The 23,834-nt window shown below is 41.9% G+C and overlaps 2 protein-coding genes across 2 annotated transcripts; both read left to right on the forward strand.

Moving 5' to 3' along the window:
- On the forward strand, window positions 5,839-6,786 carry LOC110259611 (olfactory receptor 56-like). Its single transcript, XM_021085087.1, has one exon. It carries the CDS (start codon window positions 5,839-5,841, stop codon window positions 6,784-6,786), a length of 948 nt encoding a protein of 315 aa, XP_020940746.1.
- Window positions 18,072-19,019, forward strand: LOC110259308 (olfactory receptor 56). Its single transcript, XM_021083417.1, has one exon. The coding sequence runs from the start codon at window positions 18,072-18,074 to the stop codon at window positions 19,017-19,019; it is 948 nt and encodes a 315-aa protein (XP_020939076.1).

Below are 23,834 nucleotides of genomic sequence, written 5' to 3' on the forward strand. Positions count from 1 at the left end.
TCCTGTAAATTTATTTATGCCTCCAGTTTATTTCCAATGTCTTGCATCATCTTCAGCATCCACAGTCTAAAGTCTTTTTCCTGGAGGCTGAGAATCTCCTGGTCCCTTAGCTGATTTTATGGGCGTTTTTCTTTCTCTCTCATCTGAGTTACAGTCCTCTGTCTTTTCACTTTTATAGGTTTTTGGTGTGGCAATCTTTTTACAGATAATACAGTTGTAGCCTCTCTTACTTCTGGTGTCTGCCCCCCTTGTGGCTGAAGTTGGTCTGTGGACTTGCTGTAGGCTTCCTGATGGGAGGGGCTGATGCCTGCCCACTGGTAGGTGGAGTTTTTCTAATCCCTCTGGTGGGTGGGGCTTTGTCTCTGGATGGGATGAGAGGTGGCCGTGGGCTTGAGGAGTCTTTAAGCAGCCTCTTTACTGAGGGGCAGGGCTGTGATCCCACCTGGATTGTTGTTTGGCCTGGGGCTTCTCAGTGCTGATGTGTGGGGCCAGATTTTCCCAAAATGGCCACCTCCAGAGAAAGGCACGCTACTGAATATTCCAGAGAGCTTTGCTTTCAATGCCCTTCCCTCACAACAAGCCATGCTCACCCCTCTTTTCCCAGGATTTCCTCCAAGGACTGCAGTCAGGTTTGACCCAGATTCCCATGGAGACTTTGCTTTGCCCTGGGAGCCAGTGAACATGAAAGTCTGTGTGCACCTTTCAAGAATGTGGTCTCTGTTTCCCCCAGTCCCATGGAGCTCCTGCACACCAGCCCCACTGGCCTTCAATGCCAGATGCTCCAGGGTCTCCTTCTCCCAGTGCCAGATCCCCACACTTGGGAATTTTATGAGGGTCTCTCACTCCTGTAGGTGAGTCTCTGTGATACCATTACTTTCCAGTCTTTGGGGCTTCCCACCCAGGAAGTATGGGGTTGTTTATATCATGAAATCCCCTTTCCTACCTCTTGCTGTGGCCTCCTCTTTGTCTTCTGGAGTAGGATATCTTTTTGAAAGTTTCTGGTTCATTTGGTTGAAGATTGCTCAGCCTTTAGTTGTGAATTTTGTTTTTAGGAGAGAAGTTGAGTTCCAGTCCTTCTATACTTCCATCTTTGTCCCATCTCCTCTGTAAATATTTTGATACCTATTTCAAATTTGAATGAAATTTTTCTGAGTACAGTATTACGTGTTGTAGATTTTAACCTTTCATCACTTTGAATATATCATGCCACTCTCTTCTTGCCTGCAGAATTTTGGTAAATATCAGCTGATATCCTTATGGGAATGCCTTTGTAAGTAATGTGTTGCTTTTACCTAGCTGTTTTTAATTTTCTCTCTTTATCTTTATTTTTTGCCCTTTTGTTTACAAAATGTCATGGTGTGCTCTTCTTTCAATTGGTCCCATTAGAGATCTGTTTCCTGGACCTGGATGTCTGTCTCCCTTCTCAGGTTAGGGAAGTTTTCTGATATTATGTCTTCATATATTCTCTCTTCCCCTTTGTGTCTCTCTTCTCCTTCAGGGATCCCTGTCATGGAAATGTTAGTATTCTTGATTTGGTCCCTAAAACAGTCCTCATTTCTTTTTATTTTTTTCCTTTCAGCATCAATGATTTCCATTATTCTGTCTTCTATCTCATCCATTCTTCTGTATTCCTATCTACTGTTGATTCCTTCTAGTCTATTTTTTTATTTCAGTGATAATATTCTTCAGCTCTGCTTGGTTTTCCTGTATATCTTCTAATTCTTTCTTAAATTTCACTGTGTTCATCCATTCTTTCCATGAGTTATTTGATCACCTTTACAATCATTACCTTGAACTCTTCAATGGGTAGACTGCCTATCTTCACTTCTCTTAATTCTTCTGGGGTTTTACCTCGTTACTTAATTTGGAACATTTTTCTCTGTCACCACATTTTGCCTCATTTGATGTCTTTATTTTGATGTATGTGGTATATTGGGTCTGTTTCCCAACCCTAGAGAAGTGGTCTTTTCAGGAGATAGCCTATGCATTCAGAAGCACACTCCTGTCTGGTCACCAGAGCTGTATGCTCTACAGATGGCCACTATGTGGGCTGCATGGGACCTTCTACTAACATATGGAGGCAGGTTCATTACTGTGCACAATCTAGCAGGTGTGAATAGGCCCCAGTATAGTTGATTGTCAAGCCCTGCATTGTACAGAGGCTGCCAGCCACTGGTTGGTAGGGCAAGGTCTTGACACATCTGGCTGTGGAAAGCCAAGAATCCTGTGGCTAGTGCTGGCTTGCTGATGGCAGAGCCAGATTCTAGGGTGGGTGGTTGTGGGGCCAGGGTTCCTAGATCTAATGTTACCTTTTTTGAGTGTGGAGCCAGTTCTTGACATGGCTGGCTATTGGCTCTAATGTGCCCCAGAGCTGCTGCTGGCCCACTGTTGAGTGGGACTGGATCCCAGGGCATCTGACTGTGGAGTCCAAAGTATGTCAAAGCTGATGTTGGCATGCTGGTGTGCATGGCCAGAGACTGGGGGTGGGAGTGGGTCCTGGGAATGATGTCAAACTACTTGTGCATGGGGCCATGGCCTAGGGTATTCTGGGGCTATTGCTGGCTCATTTGTTTGTGTAGCCTGGCTCTAGGATCTCTGGCTACACAACCCTGGGGATCCTGGAAGTGGAGTCAGTCTCTGATGGGTGGGATGGGATCCTAGGGCTGGTGGCTGGCTGCAGGGTCTGTGGTGTCTCAGAATTCATTTTAACCACCTAGTGAGCAAGGCCAAGGCCCAAAGGGTCCCAGGGCTGGTGATGGCCTGCTGATGAGTGGGCTGTGTCCTGCTATATCCACAGCAGGCTGTGAACCTACAATGGTCATGGGGCTGGTGTCTCCCCACTGGTATGCACATCTGTGGCCCAATTTCTCTGGCTACAGAGCCCCAAGTATCCCATAGTTGATGTTTTGGCTTGTTGGTGTATAAGACTAGGAATCACAGGATCCAGGGACTTGTGCCTACACATTGGTGGGTAAGCTATTCATGGAATTAATGCCATCCCACTTGTAGGCAGAGTTTGGTCCCAAGGTCTCTGTATGCAGCATCTTAGGGGTTCTTGGGCTAACATTGGCATTCTCCTGTGTGGAATCAAGTTCTGGGCCATTGGTGGACAGGACCATTTTTCCAGGCTACTGTGGGTTCAGGAGGTCTTAACCTACCATTGGTAAGTGGGGCTGTGTCCTTTCCTGGTTAGTTTCTTGGCCTTAGGTGTCCTAGTACCGTGCAGACAGGCTGTTAGATGGGACTGGCTTCCAGTGTTAATAAGCTAGAGGGAGGATTCCAGAATGGCACAAGTGTCCACATGGTAAAATGAGATTATGAAAATGGCTGCCACCACAATGCCTTGTGTGTCTATGTCCACAAGGTGAGCTCCAGTTGCCTCCTTCTTTTCTAGGAGACTCTCCAAGATTGTCTGCGTTCTGACTCATGCTCCTTTAAAATCCCTTCATCCACTCTGGGTCAGGGAGTGTATGATGCTGTGTGCACCCTTTAAGAGTGAAGTATTTATTTCCCACAACCCTCAGAGTCTTCTGAAAGTAAGCCCTGTTGGCCTTCAAAGTAAAATATTCTGGGGGCTCATCTTCCTAGTTCAGAACCTCCAAGCTGGGGACCACGACGTGAGGCTTGAAGAGTACCTCTATAATTGTAATTTGCTCACTAAATAATTGTAATCTTGGTATGTTCATAGGAGAAGGTGAACTCAGGGTCTTCTTATTCTTCTATCTTGTCCTGAACTCCCCGACTCAGTTGTTTATAATTATGTATTCTTTTATTTGCCTTGGGTTAAGATACTATCATCAAGGGGGCTTTATAAGGTGCATGACTTTTATGTCTTGGTTTGGAATTTGTCCATGTAAAATCAGACCATGTCTGTTCTGTTGTATAAGAAGATATTGTGATATAGCCACTATGGAAAACAGTGTGGGGTTTCCATACTGTTTTAACTATATTTTAACTAAAATAGAGCTACTATACAATCCAGTGATCTTATTTATGGGCATAAATCTGGAGAAAACTATAATTTGAAAAGATACATGCACCCCAATTTTCATAGTAGCAAAATTTATATTAGCCAAGACTTGCAAGCAACCTAAGCATCCATCAACAGATGAACTGATAAATAATATGTGATATATGTGCCCAATGGAATATTAATCAGCCATAAAAAAGAATGAAATGATGTTGTTTGTAGCAATACAAATGGACCTAGAGATTATTATGCTAATTGAAGTAAATAAGACAGTGAAAGGCAAATATATATCACTTATATGTGGAATCTAAAAGAATGATGCAAATTAACTTATTTGCAAAACAAAAATAGACTCACAGTCATAAAAAACAAATTTATGGTTACCAAAGGGGAAGTGGGTTGAGGGAGAAATTAAAGGTTTGGGATTAAAACACACCATTATATATAAAATAGAAAACCTACTGTTGTGGCACTGGTTTGATCCCTGGCCCAGGAACTTCTGCATGCTACAGACCCAGCCCCAAAAATAAAACACACAATAGATAACCAACAAGGACTTACTCAATATTATAATAACCTATAATAAAAAAATCTAAAAAATAATTATATATATATATATATATATATATATATGCCTGAAGCACTCTGCTGTACACCTGAAACTAACATATTGTAAATCAGCTATATTTTTAAAAATATATTATGCAAACAAATGTTTTAAGTTATTGAAAACACAAAAAATTATTTTAGGAGTTCCCTTGTGGTGTAGTGGGTTAAGAATCCATTCTTGTCACTGCAGCAGCTCAGGTCAATACTGTGGTGTGGGTTTGATCCCTGGCCCAGGAAATTCCACAAGTTACTGGCATAGCCAAAAATAAATATATAAAAACAAAAATAGGGAGTTCCCATTGTGACACAGCAGAAATGATTCTGACTATAAACCAAGAGGTTGTGGGTTCGATCCCTGGCCTCGCTCAGTGAGTTAAGGGTCCGGTGTTGCTGTGAGCTGTGCAGGTCGCAGATGCAGCTTGGATCTGGCATTGCTGTGGCTCTGGCAAGGCCAGTAGCAACAGCTCTGATTATATCCCTAGGCTGGGAACCTCCATATGCCATGAATGTGGCCCTAAAAACACAAAAGACAAAAAAATAATAATAATAAAAAAATAATTTTATAAAGAAGTCTCAGTACTACTGAAGCCCTTACTCTTCTTGAGAGGTTTGGGCACCATTTCATTGCTGTGTCCCTTCACCTTGTGACTTTCCTGTCATCCCCAATATAATTACCAACAATCTCATCCAACCACAACTTTTCCTTGCCATGTGGGACCTTAGGGAGCACTTCCTTTTCTGCCTAAATTTAATGTACAACAGAATGGATATCATAAAGAAACTCTAAGAACATAGAGAAAGTATCTATTCAAGCTTAATTTTCCTCCTTTTTATAACACATTAAAATTATTTCCTGGGAATGAAATGGTCCAAGCCCTGTGAGAGATAGTCCCAAGTCCACATGATCACAGATAAAAGGCTCAGTGTCTTTTAGTAAAGTTAAGACTTTATCTATTAAAGGGGATTATCCAAAGGCCTATAACTGATAAAATTACTTGGTCTCCACTCTTCTGGGCACAAATACATACCAACACAGATAATATGGTCCAATTCTGTGAACTAAGAGGAATATCCTATTACTGTGCTAGAGATATAAAGGATTACCCTCTTCTATGTCCCAAAGTTTATGTTGTTAAGACCTCATGACACAAACATAACAGCTCGGTGAAGATGTGGAATACAGAAGTCAATAAATAAATGTCAGTTAATCCAATATTTTTGGTCTGTATTCTCAGGTGACCAGGAACATCAGCTGAGGCATGGAGATATGGTTGAACCAATCATCCACAGATGACTTTGTCCTCCTGGGCATCTTTTCCCATGGTCCCACTGACCTTGTTCTTTTCTCAGCAGTCATGATAGTCTTCACAGTGGCCCTCTGTGGGAATATCCTCCTCATGTTCCTTATCTACGTAGATCCTCGACTCCACATACCCATGTACTTCTTCCTCAGTCAGCTCTCCCTCATGGACCTCATGTTGATCTGCGACATTGTGCCAAAGATGGCAGTCAACTTCCTCTCTGGAAAGAAGTCTATCTCTTTTATGGGTTGTGGCATACAAACTGGCTTTTTCATCTCTCTCGTGGGATCTGAAGGGCTCTTGCTGGGACTCATGGCTTATGACCGCTATGTGGCCATTACCCACCCACTTCACTATCCCATCCTCATGAGTCAGCGAGTCTGTCTCCAGATTGTTGGGAGCTCCTGGGCCTTTGGGATCATAGATGGTTTCACACAGATGGTGGTAGTAATGACCTTTCCTTACTGTGGCTTGAGGGAGGTGGACCACTTCTTTTGTGAAATGTTATCTTTGTTGAAGCTGGCCTGTGCAGACACATCCATTTTTGAGAACATGATATTTGTTTGCTGTGTCATCATGCTGTTTCTTCCCTTCTCCATCATCGTGGCCTCCTATGCTCGCATCCTGAAGGCTGTGCTGCACATGCGTTCTGCTCAGGCTGGTAAAAAGGCTCTGGCCACCTGCTCCTCCCACCTGACAGCTGTGTCCCTCTTCTATGGGGCAGCCATGTTCATCTACCTGAGACCTAGGCGCTACCGAGCCCCAAGCCATGACAAGGTGGTCTCTATCTTCTACACGGTCCTTACTCCAATGCTCAACCCTCTCATTTATAGCTTGAGGAACCGGGAGGTGATGGGAGCCCTGAGGAAGGGGCTGTATCATTGCAGTACTGTCAACCAGTACTGAACAGCCTGGTTACTCTTTAACTGGCTCAAATACCTCCTGGCTTTGTGTTTTCAGGTATATAATCTATTCTATCTAGTATAGGTTTTCTCATTAATAATGAGGCTTTTTGTACCTGAAGGATTGATGAGGTTTTTTTAAACTGTAAAATAGTACCCTCTAACTCTGGTGAAACAGCTACCCCACTTGCCACCCAAACATTTTGGACTTATTCTTCTATAAAATGCATTAAAATAGAAAGTAGGGCTTTGTAAACTCAACCACTATGCAGAAGTATGGTCTGAGATTGTTATCACTTATTATCTAAAACTGGAAATAGAATATTACTCAGCCATAAAAAAGAATGAAATAATGCCATTTCTGGAAACATAGAAGCAACTAGAGATTCTCATGCTAAGTGAGGTAATCAGAAAGAAAAAGAAAAAATAACATATGGTACCACTTATATGTGGAACCTGGACGATGGCACAAATGAACATATCTATAAAACACAAACATAGAGAATAACCCCTTGTGGTTGCCAAGGGGACTGTGGGAGGAAATAGGATGGACAAGGAGTTTGGTGTTGGCAAATGCAAACTACTACATTTAGAATGTATAAACAGTGAGGTCCTACTGTATAGCAAGGGAACTATATACAGTCTCTTGGGATAAGACATGATTGAAGATTGTATGAGAAAAAGACTGGGTCACTATGCTATAAGTCAGAAATTGGCACAACATTGTAAATCAACTATAATAAATACATAAATAAACAAATGGTTTACTTTTACTACCAGAGAATGCTCTGAGCTGAATTCTATCACTAATTCTACCATTTATTCAGAGCATTCTATGTGACAGGCACCCTGCTATGTTCCTTATTAGTATACATACATAACACATTTTTCCTATTAATTTATACTGTTTCAAACTAGTGTCTTAAACGAAAGGATTCCAGATGACAAAAACAAGCTAGTAAAATTCTCTTACAGAGTGCTCATCCTTCACCCTATGTAAGTGGGAACTTAATAAGGATTTCTTAATGGCTTTATATTCTTCAAAGAATAAAGTAAGATTCATGAGGAAAGTGATAAGGACTTATTGGTATATTCACAATGCCTGATACATTGAAAATGTACATGAAAGTGCTGTATATGTACAATGCTCTAGCAAAGTTAGCCAGATTTTATCATTTCAGTTTCTTTTTTTTTTCTTTTTATGGCCAGACCCATGGTATATGGAAGTTTCTGAGTTAGGAGTTGTATCAGAGCTGCGGCTGCAGGTCTATGCCACAGCCAAGGTAACACTAGATTCAAGCCACATCTTTCATCTATGCTATAGCTTATGGCACCACTGGATCCTTAACCCACTGAGCAAGGCCAGGGATTAAACTCCCATCCTCACAGAGGCAACGATGTGTCCTTAACCCAATGACCACAATGGAAACTCCTCATTTCAGTTTCTAAAACAGGAAAATTGACTATATTATTTCTCCTTTGGGGGATTAAGAGTGAAACATAAATAAAATAATTTGATCTATTATTTGATAACTTATTTTCAAACATTTTTATTCGAGCTATTGGTATTTGTATCCATCTAGCCAACTTCTGTACTAGCCCTTGAACACATTTACAATGAAGTCATTTTTTACTGGGAGAAAATACTCTTGGCTGCAGGCAGGGAGAAGAGAGAGAACATAACTGGGTTCTGGGAGTTGGAAAAAGCCACAGGAAAGCATTTCTGTTCTTGGTTTTCAGGCTTGGAGATGATGGAGGGCCATGGCACTAATATGAGCTACCAGGGAGAGATGACTTGATTGTCTACTGTGTAATGTCCCTATAAACTTGTGGTGAACATCATTATGTCCCTTTTGCAGATAAGAAAACTGGGGCTCAGATGAGTTAAGTCTCTTGACCTCACTCCCCAGGTTTCCTTTCCATGTGCCCCTAGGGTAATGTGTTTGTTGGTGCAGCTGAGGTGAACAGAGAACTTTGCAGGAGGCTTCCTTTCCTCGGAGTTTAATTGACAGATTGAGGACAAAGGTGTGGCAGAGATGGGGTCTCTGTGGACTTCTGAAAACAGAAGCAAATTTCCTTCATTACAGCAAAGGGGAGAACAGTGAGTGGCAGTGAGTGATGGCAGAGAGAAAACCTCACAGTCAAGAGCTATACCTGGCCCAGCAAAAGCTCTCTTCCAAGCAGAGACATCTCCACTAACACTCAGTGAGAAGCTCCCCCCAGTCCTAGTCTGGCTCTCTCCCACACTGCTCACCATTATGGATGAGGATGAATGTTCTCTCTGTGCTATAATTTTTGTTTCCAGAAGACTTTTTCTTTATCCCTAAAAATTCTGCCAGGGTTTTAGCATGACGCTCTCTCTTCCATGTTTTTCTGGGTTCCTTCTTTCCAGCCTATTTCTTCCCACTTTAATATATCTTAGTGCATTTCTTTAAGGCCTTTCCAGATCCTGGTGGAGGGCATCAGGTATTTCCTGCCTGGGGACGGGAAGTTCCCTAAGCCACTCAGTCAACTCCTATTTTCCAAGGAAAGGAGATTCTAGACTGGGAGACCCTAGTCTGGATTCTAGACTCTAGAGGAGTTCTGACCACACAAGTCTTTATCCTGAATTTCTCTTCTCTACATTTCCTAGGCTCTTCCTGCTTCTCTTTAAGGCCAGTTTACTTCAAGGAGATGGACATGTGCAGGTTTCCCTGCACTGAGAGAGATTGATTGATCAGAGAAGCCATCCATGGGTGGTAGCAACAGTTCACCAAGGACACAGGGCTCCAGGTTGGAATGCTGGCCTCCTGACTCTCCAACCCTTCTTGGTGTCGTTGATTAGGATGTTGCTGTTAATTAATACATTGAATATGTTTATTTACCATCTCTGTCATCAGATGATTTAAAATGATTGTTCTAAATTCTTAATTCATTATCTTAAAAACTGTTAAGTAAAGGGGAGGATTGAATCATATATCCATTTTCTGGATGAGCTCGTCTGGATGAATTTTGGTTTTACACAGTTAAAAATGCTAACTCTCAGAGTTCCCACTGTGACACAGTGTGTTAAGAATCTGACTGTAATGGCTTGGATCACTTCAGAAGCACATGTTTGATCCCAGGGACAGCAAAGTGGATTAAAAGATCAGGAGTTGCTGCAGCTTCTGTGGCTAAGATTCAGTCCCTGGCCCACAAACTTCCATAATCCAGGGAAGCAGCCATTAAAAACAAAAAACAAAAAACGACTACCATTCAATATCAAATGAATACATTTCAGATAATTTATTTAACTCATTAGTTAATGAGTAAATCAGACAGTAAATCTAGCTCAGAGAGAAATAGGTAATTTATTTTGAAAAATAAAAAATATTCGAATTCTAAAATACAAAAGTGCTTGGTATTCTAATATACACACTACTGTTATATAAAATAGACACTCAACAAAGAACTTCTTTATACACAGAGAATTATACTCAATATTTTGAAATAACCTATAAGGGAAAATTATAACAGAATATATATAGTCACTTAACATGATGCAGCAAATGGCATTATTTCATTCTTTTTTATGACTGATAATATTCCATTATATATATGTATCACTTCTTCTTTACCCATTCCTCTGTCAATGGACAGTGAGGTTGATTTCAGGTCTTGGCTATTGCAAATAATGCTACAATGAACACAGTGCATGCATCTTTTTGAATTATGGTTTTCTACAGATATATGCCCAGGGGTGGGATTGCTGGATTATCTAGCAGTACTTCTTTTTGTTTGTAAGAAACCTCCATAATGTTCTCCATAGTGGGTGTACCAAAGTATATTGCCATAAATAGTGTAGGAGGGTTCTTTTTTCTCTACACCCACTTCAACATTTATTGTAGACTTTTTGATGATGACCAATCCAACTGGTGTGAGGTAATAACTCACTGAAGTTTTGATTTAAATTTCTCTAATAATCAGTGATGTTGAGCATACTTTCATATGCCTTTTGTCCATCCATATGGCTTCTTTGGAGGAGTGTCTATTTAAATCTTTTTCCCATTTTTCAATTGGTTTGTTTTGTTTGTTTGTTTTTGCTTTTTGGGGCTGCACCAATGGCATATGGAAGTTCTCAGACTAGGGGTCAAATTGGAGCTGCAGCTGCCAGCCTATGCCACAGCCACAACAACGTGGGAACCCAGCAATGTCTGCAAACTACACCACAGCTCATGGCAATGCCAGATCCTTAACCCACTGACTGAGGCCAGGGATCAAACCTGCATCCTTATGGATATTAGTTGGATTCATTTCCAGTGTGCCACAATGGGTACTCCTGATTTTTTTGGTCTTTTTTTTTCTTTTAGGGCCACACCCATGGCACATAGAGGTTCCCAGGCTAGGGGTCCAATCAGAACTGTAGACTCGGGCCTACACCAGAGCCACAGCAATGCAGGATCAGAGCTGCATCTGTGACCTACACCACAGCTCATGGCAATGCCAGATCCTTAACCCACTGAGCAAAGCCAGGGATCAAACCCATGTCCTCATGGATGCTAGTTGGGCTCACAATGGGAACTTTCTCCCTTGTTGTTGTTGTTGTTTTAATAGAGGATAGTGAGAGGAACAGAATAAATTGCCAGTTGTACAGATGATATTCTGTAGGAGCTCATGGAATGTCGGGATGTGGATTGAATTTTTGGAAGGTGAGAATAGTAATGATGAGCTTTAGATGGGTCTCTATCAGATAAAGTTTCAATAGGAAAAGACAAATCAGAATGTAACTTGGTATAACCACTATAGAAAATAGTATGGCAGTTCCTCAGAAAACTAAAATTAGAACTAACATATGATCCAGCAATTATACTCCTGCGCATTTATCCAGACAAAACTATAATTTGAATATATTCACGTGGGGGTTCCCATTGTGGCTTAGGAGTAACGAATCTAACTAGTATCCATGAGGATGCAGGTTTAATCCCTGGCCTTGCTCGGTGGGTTAAGGATCTGGGGTTGTCATGAGCTCTGGTGTAGGTCACAGAGGCAGCTCAGATCACAAGTTGATGTGGCTGTGGTATAGGCCATAATCTGCAGCTCCAATTTGACCCCCAGCCTGGGAACTTCTATATGCCACCCCTAAAAAGCAAAAAAAAAAAAAAAAAAAAAAAAAAATGGAGCTCCCGTTGTGGCTCAGTAGAAATGAATCTGACTAGTATCCATGAGGACATAAGTTCAATCCCTAGCCTTGCTCAGTGGGTTAAAGATCTGGCATTGCTGTGAGTTGTAGTGTAGGTCACAGAGGCAGCTTAGATCTGGGCTTGCTGTGTGACTGTGGCGTAGACCAGCAACTACAGATCTGACTTGGGAACCTCCATATGTCATGGGTACAGCCCTAAAAAGACAAAAAAATAAGGTGCATGCATTCTTATGTTCATTGCAACATTATATACAATAGCAACCTAAATGTCCATCAACCGATGAGTGAATGATTGGTATGTGGTACATAGATACAATGGAATACTACTCAGCCCTAAAAAATAAATGTCTTTTGCAGCAACATAGATACAACTGAGATTATTATACTAAGTGAAGTTAGTCAGACAGTGAGAGACCAACATCATATGATACGATTTATATGTGGAATCTAAAATATGGCACAAATAAACCTATCGGCAAAGCAGAAAACAAAACAGAAACAAACTCACAGTCATAGAGAACAGATTTGTGGGGAGAGGCAGGAAGTGGAATGGAGTGGGAGTTTGCATGTAATAGATGGAAAATATAGGGAAATGAATATATATATAATATTTATTATATTATATATATATAACATATATGTATATTAAACTGGGCCACTGTGCTACATAGCAGAAATTGGCACAACTTTACAGTGTTGTGCCAATTTCAGCTGTACAGCAAAGTGACTCAGTCAAACATATATTTACATTCTTTTTCTCATACTGTCTTCCATCATGTTCTACCATAAGAGACTGGATATAGTTCCCTCTGCTATACAGTAGGACCCCATTGCTTATACATTTTAAATGTAATATTTTGCATATACTAACCCCAATTTGAAAGACAGGTATTGCTGTCTTACTACTGTTGTGAAAATAAAATAAAAATCAGTCATTTGCCAAAGAGTTAAAAGAAAGACAAATTGCCATTTGGTTTCCAAGGAATTGGTCATTTTGAAAATCAACCTTGCTTTCCTGGAACTTAAGGCCAAAACTGAAATGTCTATTAAATTATCATCCAATCTTGGGCATTCTTTTTTAAAATAAAAGTACAGTTGATTTGCAGTGTTGTGCCAATTTTGGCTGTATAGTAAAATGACCCAGTCATGCCTATACATACATTCTTTCTCTCATGTTATCTTCCATCATATTCTATCACAAGAGATTGGATATAGTTCCCTGTGGTACAGAGTAGGACCTCATTGTTTACCCATTCTAAATGTAATTGTTTGTATCTACTACCCCCAAACTCCCAGTCCATTCCACTCCCCCCACACTCCCCATTTGCAACCACAATTCCGTTCTCTATGTCAATGTTTCTGTTGTGTAGATAGGTTCATTTGTGCCATATTTTAGATTCCACATATTAGTGATACCACTAATGGTATTTGCCTTTTTCTTTCTGACTTACTTCACTTAGTATAAGAATTTCTAGTTATAGTCATGTTGCTGTAAATGGTTTAATTTAATTATTTCTATGGCTGAGTATTATTCCATTGTATATATGTACCACATCTTCTTAATCCACTCATCTATAGATGGATATTTACTGCTTGGGACTCTCTTGAGAGTGAAGACAATGCTTATCTATGATAACATTGGGAAGATAGACATAATAACTAGGCTACAGGACAATTCACAGAAAACCATGTGTAGCACTGAGCTTACAGAAATGTCTGACAGGGTTAAGTATGACACCCAGTTTCTATGCCACCACCTGATTTTTGTGAAGGTGGATGCTCTTTTTTCCCTCCCACTGGCTTATAAACTTCAGGACCAGGATGGCATTCAGTTGCCACATTTTATTCAGCACAATTCATCCAGTGCTCTGTACATCTTGGGGCCTCAGTCAATGTGGGTTGAATTTGTGGGACAAGTAAAGGACAGGTGTGGACTGCAGAGTGCAGGAAAATATGACTAAGAAAGATTCAGGTAGAGACCCCTTGTAAACCCTGGAGATCACTGAGATACCTTTGAAATGTGTCTGTGATGGGGGTAGCACACCAAAAAATTTGCCCCCCATTCCTGGGCCCTGGCTGCCCTGGGCCCCTCCCATGGTGGGTTTTCTCATACTGTCCCACTGGTCCCTTTTCTGGGTCTGTTCCAAGATCCCTCTTGAGATCTCTAATTATAATCTTGGGAGCTCCTAGTCTTGGGCTGGAGTTTGTGGGCCCCCCTGGGATTGGACAGTTTTATCTTCTTCACTCAGGTTCTTCATTAAGTACTTAATGAGAAGAGGGCCATAGTATTGCAACCTGAGCTGAGAGGCAGCCCACAGAAGGTGGAAGATCCTGGGACTGTCCTCATCTGCCCACCCCCATATATTTGAGTAAGTCCACTTATTCTCATTGCCTTTTTGCTAAGGCGAAGCTTCTATCTGCCTATGCCCCATCATGTGAACTACAGAGTCATGAGGAGGCTGAGAGTGACCTGGATATCCATAGCCTGGCTGAGAGGTTGGTGGGGGCTGAGGAAGGAGTTTAGAGCTGGGGGGCTCCTTCCTTTCCATTCCAACCCAGTAAGCACAAACATAGAGAAGAATGAAGAAATGATTTTGATGCCAGAATCTCCTCCACAAGTAATATGCCAAATATTTTTTTTTCTCCCAAGGAACCCACCTGAAGTTTACTAAGGGTCTTTTTCTTCTCACTTACCTCTCTGTTCCTTGCAGTTTCTGTTGCTGATGCCTGGGGCTTTTCCCTTTATTCTATTTTCTGATTAGCATTTCTTCCTCCTATTGTTCCCTCAATCAAGATTTTTTTTTCTTTTTTTGAAGGAAGTTGGGCATTAACTATCTAATGTTATGTCTCTCCTCATTTTTTTTTCTAGTCTTCTTTTTTTGATCTACTTTCCTTTTTATTTCCTTGATATTTCATTGAACTTTTCCTTTCCTCTATCCCTCTGTCTGGATTGAATGGTTCAGCAAATGGCTCATAGGCTGAAGAGTGGTATAAAGCAGGAAGACAAAGGATGAGTGGGGAAAAGTGCAGGTGAAGGGGGAGGAAGGAAAGGGCTGATATAGGATGTAGAGTCACCCCATCCCTGAAGGAATATTGTCAATACAAGGTGACTCCTCATATGGTGTCATTTCTTGGAAGAAAGATGAAGACATTAACCCAGAGAAATAAAGGAATTTTGAGAGCAGGAAAAATAAACCTATGAGATGCTAGAATAATTCTTGAGTTTTTTGCATATTAAAATCAATCATTTGACAATATATACTGAGAATATAATTTATGCCAGCCATTGTTCTAGGAACCAGGAATTTCCCAGTGAGAAAAAGTAGGATAAGAGGACATAGGTTCTGGTTTGAGAAACAGGTGAACAAAGAAATCCATATGAATAATTTGTGTCATACCCAAAGGGACATGGGCAAGTGTGGCATGGGAACCCAAATCCAGTTAGGAGCGATTACTACCATTCAGGGGAACAGTGAAAACATTGTGCCAGAAGGGAGTCTGAAGAAGTGAGAAGTGGTCAGGGGTGGATATATTTTGGATGAAGTGCCAGCTATGGTAACTGATGGTTGGGATGTGTATTTGCATGCAGTCAAGGATATAACATGTGTCACCATGTGTCATTTTTCTGGGTAAATGGACAGCCTTCCATTAACCAAGATAGGAAGGACATGAGGGTAGATGTCTCTCTAGGGGACACCAAAAGCTCTGTTTGGCCACTTTGTTCAGGACAGGCAATTACACATCTACATGGAGATATTGAATTCACAGTGGGTATAAGAGTCAGTGTTCAAGGGAGCTATCCAGGGTAGGGAGAGAAATTTCATTAGTGACCCACATAGTATCTTAGTACAATTTACATTTGCACAACCATTACCTGAAAAGCTACACATAAACTGTCTTGTGAAGAGTCATGGGTGTGCTAATAGAAGAAGCATGATTTTCTTCCTTTGACAGAGGGTCTGAGTGCTGAAAAAAGAGGTCCACGATTAGTGGTAACAGAGCTGGATCTTAGATCCAGAGCTCTGGATGCCCTTGCAGTTTTTCTGTTGTTATATTTGTTGTGTCTGCAAAGAAAAGTCTTCCCAGGAACAAGCACTTGTAGTGTAAGTGTGGTATAAGTATTTCTGATAAAATAGAGAAAGGTGAAAATTGGGAAAGGGGATGAGAGTGAGAGAAAAGTGTATCCCCTTAAAGATGTATTTGGCCAGCTGAGTGCCTCTGCACATGGTGGGTAGGGATGGGTGTTCTGAGCAGAGCAGGAAGAATTTCTGTGAAGTCTGGGACTTGGTTTGATCTACATGTTGGGGGATCCTGGGGCCTATATGGCCAAAATTGTACCTGAAGACTGGAGGTACCAGTGATTTACTCCTGTAGAATCATCTCCACCACAACATCATACTGGTGTTGTTGGTGGCAAGGATACCTTATTTGGTCTTATAGGGCCCAAGTCAGGAAGGGCTCCTTCCTTAGGGATACAGCTCACACAGCCCACCTGCCTGGTGGTGGATCTAAGCAGGCCCATCAGAGTTTAGGAAATTATCCTGTGTCTGGACACAGGGAGCATGTTTTGGAGAGTGTCCTCATCTCACCTTTACAGTGAGATGAAGTAGTCTCAATATACCCCACACAAGTATCTCATAATGGTAACTCTCTTCCATTTGCAGAGAACATCCTTGTCTTTTATACATACCTGAAGATATGTCTTAGATTGTTACTCACTGTCCCACATAGAAAGGAATCCAGCTGGGATCAGTCAAGACATTCAGGTCAAGAACAAAGGGCCCCTAAAATGAAAGGTCAGCGACTCTCTGCTCTCAGTAATTAGACATTGCAGTTGCATTTCAACACACATAAATAGAGAGGAACATGTAGTGATTTTCAGAGAATGACAATAACATTCTCAATGTCATTAGTCAAAATAGTATTGTAGTATAAGTAGTATAAGTTGTTCGGGGGGCGAAGAGGAGATGTGAAATGTGTGTATTTGAAGGTGCATGTAACTGAATTGTTCTGCACATCTGGTATGAGCGTTATGAGACCTCATTTTTTTCATTTAGTTGATTTAGTCTGAGGTTAATATGGGCAAGATGGTATATGAAAACTGTAGGAACAATGATTTGTTCCTGCTGGATTTCCCTCCAAGCCCCATCACCACACATTTGCATTGTTGTTGGAAAGGACACCTGGCCATGTTTTTTTTAATGAGTCAAGACATGCTCCATTTTGCAGGAACTCAGCTCACAAAGCTTACCTCCCTGGTGGTAGTAGATGTGAACTATTGCATTTGGAATGGATAAGCAATGACATCCTGCTATATAGCACAGGGAACTATATCCAATCACTTGTGATGGAACATGATGGAGGATAATATTTTTAAAAGAATGCATAGAAGTGTAAATATAACTGGCTCACTTTGCTGTATAGCAGAAATTGACAGAACATTGTAAATCAACTATAATAAAATTTTGTTTAAATAAAAAATAATGTGAATTGAGCACAAAAATTTAAAAAAAGAAAAAGAACAAAATTTCCAAACTGACTAATAAACCTACAGTAAGCAAAACAATATGGTACTAGCACATGAATAGACATATAGACCAGGAGAATGGAATTGATCTACAAATAAATTCACATCTATGCAACATGATTTTTGACAAGTGTGCCAAGATCATTCAATGGGGAAAGTACAGTCTTTCCAACATATGCTCCTGGAACAACAGGATATCCATATACAAAAAAAAAGTGAAGTTGAACCCCTACTTCACATTGTATACACTAATGAGTTAGCATAGACCAATGACCTAAATAAGAGTTAAAGCCATAAAACACTTAGAAGAAAAATATGGGTCAATCTTCATGACCTTTCATTTGGCAATGGACTCTTAGTTATGACACCAAAGCACAAGAAACAAAATAAAACACATGTACACATAGCTAGCAAAATCCTTCGATTTGTGTCATGTGAAAATGAGAGAGTATCCTCTTGGATGTCCCTAAGCATATATTGTTGAGCTCTAATGAATTATGAAAGATACAGCTGACTGAAGAGTAATAATCCAGAGATAAATAAAGACATGTCACTCAATCTCAGAATTTCTTTATGTTCTCAGGTAATCGTGAGCAATTGAACCATGGGAATATGGTTGAACCAATCATCTATAGATGGCTTCATCCTCCTGGGCATCTTTTCTCATAGACAGACTGATCTTGTCCTCTTTTCTATGGTTATGGTTGTGTTCATAGTTGCCCTCTGTGGAAATATCCTCCTCATTTTCCTCATCTACAAAGATCCTCGACTCCATACACCCATGTACTTCTTCCTCCGTCAGCTCTCCCTCATGGACCTCATGTTGGTCTCTGACATCGTGCCAAAGATGGCAGTCAACTTTCTGTTGGGCAGAAAGTCCATCTCCTTTGTGGGTTGTGGAATACAAATTGGCTTTTTTGTCTCTCTCGTGGGATCCGAAGGGCTCTTGCTTGGACTCATGGCTTATGACCGCTATATTGCCATTACCCACCCACTTCACTATTCCATCCTCATGAGTCAGCGGGTGTGTCTCCAGATTGCTGGGAGTTCGTGGACTTTTGGGATAATAGATGGAATGATACAGATGGTGGCAGCCATGAGCTTACCCTACTGTGGCTCAAGAAATGTGGATCACTTCTTCTGTGAGGTGCCAGCTTTACTGAAACTGACCTGTACAGATACATCCATTTTTGATACCTTGCTTTTTGCTTGCTGTGTCTTCATGCTGCTCCTGCCCTTCTCCATCATCTTGGCCTCCTATGCATGCATCCTGAAGGCTGTGCTCCACATGCACTCTGCTCAGGCCCGTAAAAAGGCTCTGGCCACCTGTTCTTCTCACCTGACAACTGTATCCCTCTTCTATGGGGCAGCCATGTTCATCTACCTGAGACCTAGGCACTACCGAGCCCCAAGCCATGACAAGGTGGTCTCTATCTTCTACACGGTCCTTACACCTATGCTCAACCCCCTCATTTATAGCTTGAGGAACAGGGAAGTGATGGGGGCCCTGAGAAAAGGGCTGGGTCTTTGCAAGATATGTAGCCAGCACTGAACACCTGGTGCCTGGTGCTGCCACCTCTTGGTTGCATAATATTGGTAGGTCACTCACTCTTTGTGTCTGTTTCTTCATCAATAAATGGGAATCATGACAACTGCCCTACCTCACAGGGATTTTATAGGGATCAGTACATGTAAATCTAAAGCTCCATGAAGAAGCAATGCATTGTTACTATTGTCATTATTGATCATTTATGATGTCTTTGAAGTAAATACACTGTTTCTTAATGCTTCTTGGCTATAACTGCATCTTATTGATAGCTTACTATGTGCTGGGCACTGTCTTTTTTTTCCTCTATGTATCATCTATATTATTTAATTGATGATTCAGCCTAATAAATATGGCAGAAATTGAGTTCTATAATTCTTCTTGTATGGTCCCTAGTCTTCACCCATTAGAAGCTTTATAAAACTTCCTCCAAGAATTATGACTGTATCCCTGATTGCTTAGAAATTATTCATGTATTTGTAGTACCTGGCTCTGTGCCTTATACATAGTAACTGTTCAATAAAAATCTCATTTAATGAATGCAAGAATAATACAGTAATGAGATAATATACATAAAAACCTTTTTAAAACCTCTATTCACATGCCAAATTTGCTGTGGCAGCTCTGATTATTTCTGTACTTCAAGTTCTGCAAAAGTAAGACTATGTCTATTTTGGAAGGTGAAGATTATAATGGAAATAAAGACAGAATTTGAGTCATTATTTTATAACATATCAGTAATGGTCCAGCATGAATAAACTATGTCAGTTATTTTAACAGAAAAAATTGTGTAAATAATTTCAGATATTTGAGAACTGAAATAGTGAAACAGAACACTAAGGATTGCAGAGGGAAAAACCACCTGCAGAAAGAAGCTATTATTCTTAGGTCTGTGGTTATAAAAGAGGTTAGAGTCGTTAAAACTTAGAGTCTTAGAGCCCAGATGTCTGAGGAGTGAGCACTGACCAGGTAGTATTCATATTTTGGAAGGTGCCTATGGAGATGTCTCCAATAGGAAACAGAGAAGCCTGCCTTTCCCTAAATTACAGTGGTTTCCTTAGAGCCTAGAGGAAAAAGAGAGGTTTGCATAGCTGGGATTCTATTCTATGCAGCTGGTTCTGGTACCCTAGTTGTTCACAGGAGAGTGTCCATCCCCAGAGTGCCAAGGAATAGATGTTGGTCAGCTAATGCTTGTTCCTCTGAAGGATAGGATGATGCTTGTTCTGCAAGTGTGAAAATAAACTTCAAAGTCAAATCAACTGCCAGGATGAAGAGACGCTGCTGGGATGATTTGATAGGAAAAATAGGAAATCATGATGGAGTTAGTTTCTTCTGTCCCTTCCTGGCTTACACACTCCTTATAGTGGCCCTCTTGGCAGATCCTAATGTGACCCTTGATGACCAAGCAGCCCCAGCATCAAACATTTGAGTGCAGAAATGTGTTATGAGTTGAGGCAATAGCTTAAGAACTGGCACAGTCTACTCATTTGGCTACTCAGCATCCAGACCATTTTATCCATATTTGAACTTTAATTAAACAGCAACAATGTAACAATGTATAACTATTGTTCATATACATATTACCCTTCATTAGTCATGGTATCCATCTATGGGTAATGTTAGTTATAGCTCACATTCAGTCACAATCTCTGCATATTAGCTATCAACAGCAATCAGTATATTAATAGTAAGAGGGGAGTTCCAGCTGTGGCACAACAGGATCTGTGGAGTCTCTGGAGCACTGAGACACAGGTTTGATCCCTGGCCTGGCCTAGTGTGTTAAGGACCTGGTGTTGCTGCAACTATGGCGTAGGACATGACTTGGCTCAGATCTGATCCCTAGCCTGGAACTCCATATGCTGCTGGGCAGGAAAAAAAATTTAATTTGCCAAAGAACTAAACTTAATCCTAAATGTTTTCCTTAGCAAATACCTATTTCCATATTTTCCTGGTGCATTTATAGAAAAATATTACAAGAACAAATGTTCATGATGTATACCTTTTATTAAATTTCATAAACAGCAGAATCATTGTTGATTTCCTTCTCTTACTTCCTATGTCTGACATCCTTACTTCCGCAACCCTGATTCAAATTATTGTCCTGATTTTTATGGCTCAGGTCTATGTTTGGGGGTTTAAAAGAAAAATAAAAATGTCTCTTCATAATGTTGCCTTTCAAGATCTTGAACAAACTTAGTGTCTTCATTGCCTTTACCTTGCTACACAGTCCCACACAAGCAGTAAAACACACATGGATGAGAATCTTTTAAAGCTGAGTGTGTGACTATGAAATTCTGGAAGGTAAGAGCATTAATAAAGTTGCCACCCTGATCTTGGGAGTGTTTTCACCCCTCAAAAACGTGTTCATATGTGCAACAGAAGATATGTATGTTTGGAGTTAAATTTTCTTTAATGCACCCAAATAGGAAATAATTTCAAATGTACATGTAGCATGAAATGCATAAGTAAATGATTCACAAAATGGAAAAAAGAAGGTTAAAAAAATAATGCACAGAATGGAAAAATTTTTGCAAATCACCTTTATGATAAGAGTCTAGTATTCAGAATATATAAAGAACTCCTACAACTCAACAGTAAAAAGACAATTCAATTAAAAAATGGGTAAAGGACTTGAACAGACATTCTCCCAGGAGGAGAGAGAGAAAAACAAATTAGCTCATATACATGTACAGGAGCACATACACACACATCAATAGGTTAATCAATATTTTTGATTTTTATAATTTTCTTCACTTTCAAATTATTCTTTCCTTTGCTTTCAACTAGAACCTCACCTGTTTGGGAAAATTTACCTGGTGGCATACCTTACATCTTCATCCCCAAAAGGTCTGAATCTTCAGTGTCCTCTACTTTTGATTGCTGTACTTTTCCATTACTTTTACTCTTGGTCATAGAAGAACTGATAGAAGCTCCAGAGAATTCCCTGTCTCAGGAAACTATCTTCTCTAAACCTTGTAATTAAAATCAATCTACTGGAGAGAGGACAAGATGGCAGAGGAGTAGGGGGACACGCTCGCCCTCTCCCACAAACACAACAAAAAAAGCACATCTACAGAATAAATGACTCGCACAGAACAGCAACCAATCGCTGGCAGAGGAACCTAAACTCCAATAACGGCAAGAAGTTCGTGACATTACTGGGCAGAACGGGAGAAAAGAGGAGAGTGAGAGAAGGTGAATCCAAGTGGGACGGGTGCTCCCAAAAGGGAACTGTGGAGGAGAAAGGGATCCCGCACCCTGGAAAGTCACCTACATGGGGGAAAGATCAAACGAACCGGAGGAATCTCCAGAGGCAGAGAAGAGTGTAGCAGTAAGTTGGAGTACGGAAAAGCCGATCAAGAACTGAACGGACCATCTGATCTATGGGCACAGTCACTGAAAATGGAGACGCCTGGGTGGGGGCTGGGCACTGAGACCTCGCCTCCAAAGGTTAGTCCCCGAGAAAGGGTCCAGGGACACCTGGGTAGGGGCTGGGCACTGAGACCTCAGCTCCAGAGGTTAGTCACCTGGAAAGGGACAGGGGACACCTGGATGGGGGCTGGGCACTGAGACCTCGGCTGGCTCCAGAGGTTAGTCCCCCAGAACGGGCTGGGGGGGCGGGGCGCAGCAGAAAATGCTTGGGAGGTCTAGAAACCATTTGACAGGGCAGAGACTGCCTGGGAGACTAGAAAAAAAGCTGTCACAGAGGAAGGGAGCAATACTCCAGGGGCGGGGAAGTGGAAAGCCGCATCAGAGGGAACCTGGGAGAAGAGCCTGGTCTGCGCCTGTGCTGGGGAGGGGAGAGAAGAAGGGGTGGGTCCCCATAGAATACCCCTCATGCCACAGTAAGCTTACAGGCCCGCTAGCTAGCTGAAAGCTGTGCTTCCCAGTGCATCCCCTCCCCCACCACACGCCCTGCCACCCCCTACACTCTCGTGGAACCTGGGGCTGCCTGCCATCCAGGAGGGCTGGCCTCAACAATTGCCTGAAGCCTACCACCGCAGGGGCTGTCCCTGCACAGGCCTGCTTGCCCTTTGGAGGGGCTACACTTCCGCAGAGCAGCACCAAACACCACCAGCCCCCGAGAAAAGGCCTGCAGCCCAGAAAAGCTAGAACAAGCCTAGCCAGGCAGTGAATAGATCTGCCTAATTCTTGGACGGTTTTTCTAAGTCGGGCTGCCCCGGGGAGGAGACTTTTGAATTTCCAGCGGCTCTGCTACCCACCCAAGCCCCCAGGGGATGCCCTAGTGGATCAGCTGCATAGGACTGCCAGCTCCAGGCAGGACCCCCTGCAGCCCAGAAAAGCTGCAACAAGCCTGGCCAAGTCGGGAAAAGATCTCAGATGGTCCTTCTGAGTCAGGCTGCCCCGGGGAGGAGCCTCTTGGGTTTCCAACAGCTGTGCTACCTGCCCAAGAACCCAGGGGGGGCCCAGGACCTAGTGGATCAGCTGCATAGGACTGCCAGCTCCAGGCAGGACCCCCTGCAGCCCAGAAAGGCTGCAACAAGATTGGCCGAGCCGGGAAAAGATCTCAGACGGTCTTTCTGAGTCGGGCTGCCCTGGGGAGAAGCCTCTTGGGTTTCCAGTGGCCCTGCTATCCGCCCAAGCCCACAGGGGGTGCCCCACTCCTGCGGAATAGATGCTCAGCACAATCAGACCCCTGGAGGAGCCCCTGCAGCCCAGAAAAGCTGCAACAAGCTTGGCCAGACTGTGAAAAGATCCGCCTACATTCTCAGGCTGTCCTTCTGAGTTGGGCTGCCCTAGGGAAGAGCCTCTTAGGTTCTCAGTGACCCAGATAGCTGCTCCAGCCCCCAGGGGGTGATG

This window comes from Sus scrofa, chromosome 2, assembly GCF_000003025.6.
Source record: "Sus scrofa isolate TJ Tabasco breed Duroc chromosome 2, Sscrofa11.1, whole genome shotgun sequence".
Classification (NCBI taxonomy): Eukaryota; Metazoa; Chordata; class Mammalia; order Artiodactyla; family Suidae; genus Sus; species Sus scrofa.

Excerpts from the sequence above, each read along its gene's own strand:
- LOC110259611 (XM_021085087.1), top strand. The coding sequence starts at position 5,839 with ATGGAGATATGGTTGAACCAATCATCCACAGATGACTTTGTCCTCCTG.
- LOC110259308 (XM_021083417.1), top strand. The coding sequence starts at position 18,072 with ATGGGAATATGGTTGAACCAATCATCTATAGATGGCTTCATCCTCCTG.